The sequence below is a fragment of the Hipposideros armiger genome, unplaced genomic scaffold (assembly GCF_001890085.2).
Source record: "Hipposideros armiger isolate ML-2016 unplaced genomic scaffold, ASM189008v1 scaffold_29, whole genome shotgun sequence".
Lineage (NCBI taxonomy): Eukaryota > Metazoa > Chordata > Mammalia > Chiroptera > Hipposideridae > Hipposideros > Hipposideros armiger.
Window position 1 is genome coordinate 4,525,889 of NW_017731379.1, and position 10,204 is coordinate 4,536,092.

The 10,204-nt window shown below is 34.8% G+C and overlaps 1 protein-coding gene across 12 annotated transcripts in view; it reads right to left on the reverse strand.

Annotated features, from left to right (window-relative positions):
- Nucleotides 1–10,204, reverse strand: part of BCAS3 (BCAS3 microtubule associated cell migration factor) — a 574,404-nt gene that overhangs the window by 356,886 nt on the left and 207,314 nt on the right. For all 12 annotated transcript variants that reach the window (XM_019636670.1, XM_019636667.1, XM_019636663.1 and 9 more), the window contains exon 14: nucleotides 394–527. In XM_019636670.1, coding sequence (XP_019492215.1) covers nucleotides 394–527 — 134 coding nt within the window. The remainder of the gene's footprint in view (nucleotides 1–393; nucleotides 528–10,204) is intronic.

The following is a 10,204-nucleotide window of genomic DNA, read 5'->3' on the forward strand; positions in this document are numbered from 1 at the left end:
CTGGATACTTTCCCCTTAATTATCAATTTTCAGAATGGTTAGTAAACAAGCAGCCTTACAGTGACGCCCAATGCTTCCTTTCTAAGTATCACTATAAACCCATCATGGGCTTCTACATATTTAAGATGTTTCATTCTATTATAGATATTTTTCATGGAAATTCATGAAAGTTAAATGGAAGTTTGTCTTACTATTCATTGGGTTGTTCACCTAACACTTATGTATTTACTGGGTTAAAATAGGGGTAAATTTTTTTTTTTAATTATCTGGCCCACTTTATACCAAGAACACTATTTTCTCACTATCATTAAGCTCCAATGTGATATAAATAACCAGCTAGATTAGATGTTATATTACACAAAGAAAACACCTTCTGAAAAATATACAACTTACTTTGGCTTCAGTTTCTCCCCTGTGAAGGGTATACAGATGGTGGACAGCACTTTGTGACGAGGACCAAGGATGAGTCAGAATTTGGAAGACGTGAAAGTCATGGCCAAGGGTGTCTGTTGTGACTAGAAGCATTCCTGCAGGAAACCATAAAAAGGGGGAAAAGAAACAATTATGCATGTGGATGAAATATTTTCACAGAGTACTCATCATGCTTTAAAACAGTATCAAAGGGAAAAAAATCACCAAAGATAATAAGAAAGTTCCCACGATAAAAAAGTTACAACACTGTACCATTCTCCTATGTGAAACTTAAGGCCATATCAGTATACAAGAATAGTGAGAATACTGGATGCAAAGGTTTTGTGATGTTTCCATATGATTAGTAAAGTTTTATATGACTAAATTTACAGAGAATTCACAAGCATTTTAAAATAGCAAATTTGATAACAAAGAATGTGAAAATTACTTATTTACATGGAACCCACTCCCACTTTTTGCCATTTTCAAAACCTGAATTTTAAGTTCCAATTTATCTACTAATACAATTAATGACCTACTTAATTTACCAGTTTAAAACTTGTTTTTACCCTGGCATAATATTTATTGAAATGCTTACATCTTTCATAGAGTTTTTAATTTTGATGAGATGTCACAGCTAAGAATTCTTTTTGCCTAATCAAAAGTCATAAAAATGATCAGTTTTCTTATCAAAATTCTATAGTTTTATATTTTATATTTAGGTCTATCATCCATTTTGAGTTAATTTTTATATAAATATGAGGTATCAAATTAACTTTTTCACAAATGATGTCTAATTGTTCCAGCAAGATTTCTTGAAGACTATTCTTTATCTATTGAATTCTTTACCCTTTATTCGTTATCCATTGTCAACTTGCCACAGATCAACTCGCTATATTTGCATAGGTCTTTTTCTAGAAGTAATTTCATCAATTTCTGTGTTAAACATTCCTTAATACTACACTGTCTTGATTACTGTAACTTCATAGGAAATTTTGAAACAAGTAAAGTGAGTCCTCCTTTTCTGACCTTTTTCAACATTATTCTGGCTATTCCAATTCCTTTCCCTTTTTAAACACAGAATCAACTTTTTGATAGCTACCCCCCCCAAAGAAAAACTCCTAAGATTTTGTGGGGGAGTGTGTTGTCTATAAATCAATTTGGGAATAATGGACATCTTAACAATATTCAATCTTCCGATTTACAAATACTTTGTATTTTTTGATATGTCTTCTTTGACTTCATTTACTTCTTATAAATTATAAATATATGTATAATTATATTTTAATTATTAATATATTTTCTTATAGCTATTATAAATGGTACTCTTTATTTTATTTCAATTATTAATTTTTTCCTTGCTGGTATATAGAGATAAACAATTGACAATTATTATGTTGACTGTATATTCTGCCAGTTCTAGGAGTTTTGTGGGGTTTTTTTAAAGGTTTTATTGGGAAATTAGGGGAGGGGCACAGCGTTGGGGAATTGGGGAAGGGGAACAGACAAGTTGCTGTCCTTTTGTTCTTCAGTCTAGTTGTGGAGGACGTCGCTTCACTGGCCCATGTTGGTATTATCATTGCGCTCTTCCGGGATGAGGCAGTCGCTCGCTGGCCACTGGACGGCCGCTCACGGCAGCTTATGGCAGCTCAGGAAAGCTTATCCCAGCTGCTGGCCAGCCCCATTGCAGCCTACAGCATTGCCCGGTGACTGACGGCAGTCCAGTTCCGTGCTGAGCTGTTGTTCACGATCTTAGCTGTAGAGGGCGCAGCATCATTGGCCCGCATGTGGGATCTGAACCAGAGCCCTGCTGTTCAGAGCTGGTGTCCCAAGCCAACTCCTAACCAATGTGCCACTCGGCCGGCCCATCTAGGAGTTTTTATGTACTTGTAGATTACATGAAATTTTTTTTAAAGACAATCACGTAATATGTTTTCTCCCTTTCCAAACTACATGCTTTTTCTTTCTTTTTCTTGCCTTACTATATTTGGGAATGTAAACAGGAGTGGTGAGAAGCAATATTTATGCTGTGCTCCCAGTTTTAGGAGAAAGCAGTCAATCTTTAACTATGATGTTAGCTTAAGTTTTTTTAAATGCCCTCTATTAAGTTAAGGACGTTCCTTTCTACTCCCTAATTTTCTGAGAATTTTTATAAGGAACGAATGTTGAACTTCGTTCCGTGCTTTTCTGCACCTATGAAATGATTATGTGGTTTTTCTCTTTAGTCAATTAATATGGTGAATTTTAATAATTAATGATTATCAAATGTTGCACAAGCCTTGCGTTCCTGGATAAGCTCTACTTGGTCAAAATCCTTTCTTGTATGCTGCTGGATTAAATTAGCTAATATTTTGTTGAGTCTTTTCATGACTGAGTTCCTGAGGAATACAGGTTTGTAGATTTCTTTTCTAATAATGTGTTTGTTTTTTGGTATCTCTGGTGTGAAATGTTGCTCATATTTTTATTTTCTAGAGAAGATTGGGGAAACTGTTACTTCTTACCTAAATGTTTGATAGAATTTGCTAATAAAACTATGTGGGCCTTTTTTTGAAGATTTTAAATCTTTTTTATTTAATTTCTTTCTAATTTAAACTTTGTTAATTTAAAATGTTATATATTTTTTAAATTTAAATATTCTTCTTTGGTGAATCACTTTCTGTAACTCAAAGAAATAGTACCCATTAATATCCGTAGGGTCTTTGGCAATGTCCGATGTTTCATTCAGGATATCAAAAATTTGCATCTTTCTTTTTTCTTGGTTAGCCTATCTAAATCTTTTCAAAGAATGCTGTACTTCAGTGTCATTAATTTTCTCTTTTCAATTTCATGAATTTCTCCTACTGTCTTCCTTCTTCTGCTATTACTACCTTCTGCTACTATTTCCTTTATTCTTCTTGCTTTAGTTTTATTTGCTCTTTCTTTTTTCAAGCTTAAGGTGGAAGCTTAGATTAGTGCTTCAGGAACTTTATTCTTTTTCAGAGTAAGCATATATTGGTATAAATTTCCCTGTAAGCTTGCTTTAGATAAATTCCACAAGTTTTAATATGCTACATTTTCTTTTACATTCAGTTCTAAATGTTTTCTAAAGACTTCTTCTTTTACTCATCAGATATTTAAAGCTATGCAGTTTAGTTTCCAAATATTTGGGTGTTTTCCAGGAATTTTTCATATACTGATCTCAAGTTTAATTCCCTTATGATAAGAAATTGGTTAAATTTTGTTTTATGTCTCAGGATGTGATATATTTTAGTAACTGTTCCATGTCCATTTGAACACAGAATATTCTATAAATGTCAGTTCATTCAAGTTAATTGATCGTGTTGTTTGGATCTTCAATATTCTTACTGATTGCTTTCTCTATTACTGAGTAGAAGTTAACATCTCCATATATATTTCTGGATCTGTTTTTGTTTTTTTGTTTTATTCACTTATACATATAAGCTCCATTAGTTTTAGACCCTTTTTTTTTTTTAGGTTCGTACACACTTAGGATTGTTATGACTTCTTGTTGAATTACCTCTTTTATCATAATCTCCCATTTTAACTCTGGTATTTCCTTGTTCTGAAATCTACATTTTCTGGTATCGATAACACCACTCCAGCTTTGTTTTGATTCATGTATGCATGGTATATACTTTTCCATTCATTTACTTTTATCAACAATATAGTTGTCTTTCAAATGATATTGTTTTAGACAATAATTGGGGTCAAGTTTGGGTTTGGGTCTTTTTTAACTCAAACCCAGACTTTTCACAGTGCCTGTAGTTCATTCACATTCAGTGTAACTTGAATTTATATCTACCATTTTATTATCATTTTATTTTTCTGATTGTCTTTTGGTTTTTGTTTTCTGCTCTTGTTTTCTTCCCTTCAGTATTTTTAATATCCAATTTTATTTTATCTGTTGGCCTTTGGATAGCTCTCTTTATGTTTTTATTGGCTGTTTCAGGGATTATAATACACACATCTAAATTTGTGTTTGTTTATATTTTGTCCAGGATTTATATTTGTTTTCTGTAGGAAAATGGCTTATTAGCTTACTCTGCTATGCCAGAAGTAGAATTATATTTTTTAACTCTTAAAACTGTTCTGTGTTGAAAGAAAAGAATATTAAGCACCTGTGGGAAGATAAGGTAGACATTTAAATGGAAAGATGAAGTATATTTGAGTTTGCTATTTACATGGGCTAATATAAGGTACAGCTCTATTCACTATATTAAATTAAAAAAAAAATACCATACTAGATGCCAGTGTCCTGGCTATTTCCAAGAGAATACATTTTAAATGATGAAAAGTGTTACTGAGATCTAATTCAAATCTGTAACAGGTTATATAACATTACATCCCACTCTGCATCTCGCTGTGGTCATGATGTCATTGACATATTTTATATGCTTTCCATATTGTTGTTGTTATTCAAACAGAAAATTTCTAAGGTTGGGCATGAATGCTTTGTTGTCTTTTTGTGGACAATATTTCTTCAGTCCTTCTAGTTTTTGCTAAGTTATAGTAAGTTTGAATTATCACAATTCCACTACTATGTTTTGATTTCACTTTCCCACAACAAAACTATCTTATGGCTACGACAAATAATCCAATGGAAACATCATTCTGATGAACTTACATTTATAACATATATATTGCTCATAAATATTGCTCACCTACTAAAGATAAACTTCATTTCTTTTAGAATCATGTCAATATTTTATTCATGATGAGTATTCAAATAAAAGTCCCTCTTAACCAAATCAAGACTATTCTTGTTTTGCATATGAGTATTTATAGATGAACACTTTTCAATATACTCCTAGCTTTTCAAACTGACATTACTATCTGCTTCGTTTCTAATATGTAAAACAAATTCAAATTTTTGGAGAAATAGCCCATTGAAAATATATCCTTATTATCTTCTGTGTGTCCTATCTCAAAAGTTCCCTTTTTCCACCTCTTTACACAAAAGTGGCTTCTAGAATCCAGCAATTAGCTTACTTTATTTGACAAAACTTTAAAATGATAAAAAAGAAATTTATAGAGCATGGAGGAAAAGAAGAAATAGAGTGTGTACTACTATACAATCATGTGCTTTCTTTAATATATAATTTCCTCTTTTGCACACATTCTCGTAGAAATGACAAGTTTTTTTTTCTAGAAAACAACTTAAAAAGCAGATATACATAAAAGGAAAAACTCGTACAGAGTAGACTGTGGCTTGAGAACTATTTATGCAGCATCAGAAGACTAAACCAGACTCTAGCCTGGCCATAAACTGAACCCACGCCCCAAATGAGGTGCCAAGCCACAAAAAGCATTTGCGTCATCTGGGAATACAAGGAAAAGAAGGACTTCTAATTATAGGGCCTGGAAGCGGAAGCCTCGAGTGATTAGCTGTTTAGGCGCTGCTGTATGTTTATCTGGAAGCTTCCTCTCCCTCACTCTCAGCTTCAAGTTTGATAGATGAGCGTTAGCATTAGAGGGTGGGGACTGAAGCTACTGATGGTACATGGCGTTCTCCAAAATCTGAGGTAGCTAGAGACTGAACATTAGGGCTTTTGCGGCCTCATAAGAACATAAGTCTTTTCAACTGGGCGTCAGTTGGTTAGCCCAAAAGGCAAAATTAAAGAGTAGCAAACCTCCATTGGGCACATGCTATAAAATCTTGGAAACATGAGTAGGTATGTCTTTTTTGCCATATCCTATTTATAACACCTACCTAATTGTATGGTTCTTTATCACATGCACACTATGAATTGGAAGACAAATTACCAGCTATTCACACTCTCCTCCAAAAAGAGACATAAACACTGATATGCTGGGTGAAATAGAAATCTCTACAGAAATTCAGATTGTATCACTCATAAAATAATTTTATGCTCTAGTATTAATTATTGTGAATTTGATGATTCCCATCAATACTTGCACAGATTGAAATTTCCAAATTATTCAATTATTTATTTTTAAGTTACTAGTCAAATCTGTAAACATAAAAGCCAAGAAACGGAATCCTAGTACTGACCAAAATCTTTTAGGTCTTCAAATTACATAAAAACCACAATAATACCATCACCTGTTACAGTCTGATTAATAAAACCTTTAAAAGGAATATGAATTCTTGAAAGCAACAGCCTCATAGTCTCCCTATGGGCAGCATCACTGTCAGCAAATTTCTTAAACTGCTTAAAGACGCTGGTAATCAAACTCTTCATTGTATTCTTCTACTTTTGTGGCCCAGGATATATTAAGACTTTCTTACATTTATGTTCGATACCACTGCTAAAGGCACTGAAGTAAACACTATCAAACAAACAAAGGACATGATTTATTTGATCCGTTCCTAAAGTTGCACATATGCAGAACCAAGATAAATTAGAACTAAACCTTTGATATGGCTCTTACTCATTTGTTCCACGTGGAAAAGTCTAAAATCAACAATTAGTTTTCAAGCTCACTTATTTCATAACTTATTAATTCCATCCTCCTACATGTTTAGGAGTTTGAAGTTAAATGTTCTAACATCTTTCTTTAAATAATTAACTTGTTTTCTTCCTTTCATTTTGCATTATGAAATGTTTAATGTTCTGAAGAAATCTTCAGCTATATTCAATGGGTTTGCACATGAAATGTTCTAATATTCTTTATTTTCAACAGTGTATTCATCCAACAGATACATAGGAAAGTGGTGCATGTCTACATGTATTCTTATTTTTCAAAATGCCTGAATATATCTTTTGTCAAATGTCAGAATATTTTTTATTAAATTTATTGGGGTGACAATGGTTAGTAAAATTACATAGGTTTCAAGTGTACAATTCTATAATACATCAGCTATATACTGCACTGCATGTTTGCCAAAGTCAATTCTCCTTCCATCACCATATATTTGATGCCCTTTACCCTTTTTTACCACTACCACCCCCCATCCTCCTTACCCTTTGGTAACCACTAAACTATTATCTGTGTCTATGAGTTTTTGTTTCTTTCTTTGTCTTGTTCGTTTGTTGCTTTCAGTTTTATATCCCAGATATGAGCAAAATCATTTGGTTCAGAATATTGTTTTAAACTTTATTAACCTCTGTTAATGTATAATTTATATACAATAGCTGCACTCATTTTTAGTGTACAGTTTGATGAGTCTGAAAATATATACACCTATGCAACTGCTATCATAAACAAGATAGAAAATACGAAAAAAGATTCCCTTGTGTCCATTTGCAGTCCATCCCCTTGCCAACACATGGCCCCTGGCAACCATTGATTGGCTTTCTGTCATTATGAATTCATATTGCCTACTTTAGAATTCCATGCAAATAGCATCACACAGAATTTTGCTAAACCTATCTGCTGCGGGTAACAGTAGCCTATTCATGTATTTATATTATTGAGCAGTGTTCCATTATATGGATATATGACAATTTATATATCCATTCAGCAGTTGTTTCTACTTTATGGCCATTGTGAATCAAACTCCTATGAAGATTCAAGTACAAGTCTCTGTGTAGACATGCTTTTATTTCTCATAGGTGAATATTTATGAGTGGAACTGCTGGGTCATATGTATCTTTAACTTTATATGAAACTGCGAAAATCATTTTCCAAAGCAGCTTGTAACCTGAGCTCCGTAATTTCATCAGCATTTGGTATTGCCAGTCTTTCTAAATTTTAATCACTTCAGTGATTTCTTATGGTTTTAATATGTCATATTTTCGGTCTGGCCGAGTGGCTCAGTTGGTTAACAGTTAGCTTAAGAGCGTGAGCTCTGAGCAACACGACTGTTGGTTCAATTCCCACATGGGCCAGTGACACTGTCCCCGAGCTGAGCTGCCGCTGAGTTGCCAACAGGTGTCAGGATGGCTCAGCTGGTGAGAGCACATGCTCCTAACAACAAGACTGCCTGTTCACTGGTGGGCTACATCCACCCACAACTAAGACTGAACTCAGCACCTTGAACTGAGCTGTCACCCGGATAGTTCAGTGGATAGATCATGTGCTCTTAACAACAAGGCTGCCAGTTCGATGCCCGCATGGGACGGTGGCTATGAACACCTGCAACTAAGTCTGAACTCGGCACTTTGAACTGAGCTGCCGCCCGGATGGCTCAGTGGATAGAGCATGCATTCTTAACAACAAGCCTGCTGGTTCAACTGCCTCATGGGATGGTGACTACGGCCACCCGCACTAAGATTGTAACACAGCACCTTGAGCTTAGAGACCACAAGCTGCCGATGGACAGCCAGATGGCGACTGGCGCCCTCCACAACTAAGACTGAAGAACAACAACTTGGCTGATCTCCCTCCCCAATTCCCCAACACTGTCCCCCTCCCCCAATTCCCCAATTAAAAAAAATATATATGCCATAGTTTCTTGGTGATCAGTGATAATGATAATCTTTACATGTGATAAGTGGCTATTTGCATATTTTGTGCCATGATTAAAACCTTTGGCTCATTTAAATTGTTTTGTATAAATATTTTTTTTCCCCTTCCAATGAATGGTAGCTCATTTCATTTTCTTAGTATCTTTCCCTAGAGGTTTTTAAATTTAATGAAGAACAATTTTATGGTTTGTGTTTCTGGTGTCCTGTCTAGATATAATGCTTATGTTTTCTTTTTGAAGGTTTATCATTTTAGCTTTTAAATTAAGTCTATGATCTACAGATGATGTATTATAGAATTGTACACTTGAAATCTAAATAATTTTATTAATATCACCCCGATAAATTTAATAAAATTTAAAAAACACATTAAGTCTAGATCAATTTAGAGTTAATTTTTCTGTATAGTGTTAAATAAATATTTTTTTTCCCAAATGGGTATCCCAGTTTTTCAAGCACCATTTGTTGAGACAACTATACTATCCCTATTGAATTATTGGGCAGTTTTGTCGAAAATCAAATGACTGTAACAGTTTGATCAATTTATAGATTCTCCTCCTTCCATCTATGACTATATTTACCCAAAATTATCCTTTCTGGATTACTGTAGATTTAGAGTAAGTGAGAAATTTAGGTAGTTTCGGTTTTCAAAATTTACTCCTCTTTTGCAAGATTGATTTGATTTCCCATATAATTTAGAATAAGCTTGTGTTGATTAATTTTGGTTTAAACATTCACTTTAAATAAAGTTAACCATTAGTGAATAATATTAACACAAAACAGTAATAGGATATCAAGGCATAAAAGAGGTCAAACATTTTTATGAAAATATGGTTTTCTACCATAATTGAATGATTTTTCTTACCCTATTATAATGTAACATTACAATGTAGAGGGTCACTAGGATGGCAAAAATGTAAAATCTTTGGGCCATTGGTTAAGAGTTGGCTTGGGATGCCAGCTCTGAGCAGCAGGGCTCTGGTTGGGATCCCACACAGCTCGACCTGGAGTTGGGCTGCCATGAGTCGCCGGTGATGACGTAGACTGCAGTGGGGCTGGCCAGCAGCTGATGTGCGCTTTCGTGAGCTACCGTGAGCCACCGTGAGACCCCTTGAATGGCTGTCCAATGGCCGGCAAGTGACTGCCTCACCCAGGAAGAGTGCAATGATAATACCAACATGGACCAGTGAAGCGACATCCTCCACAACTAGACTGAAGAACAAAAGGACAGCAACTTTCCCTTCCCCGATTCCCCAACGCTGTTCCCCTCCCCCAATTACCCAATAAAATCTTAAAAAAAAAAATGTAGGGCCGGCCAAGTGGCGCGTTGGTTAAGACCTGGCTTGGGATGCCAGAGGGCCCCGGTTTGGATCCCACATATGAGGGCCAGTGACACTGCCCTCCACAGCTAAGATGCTGAACAA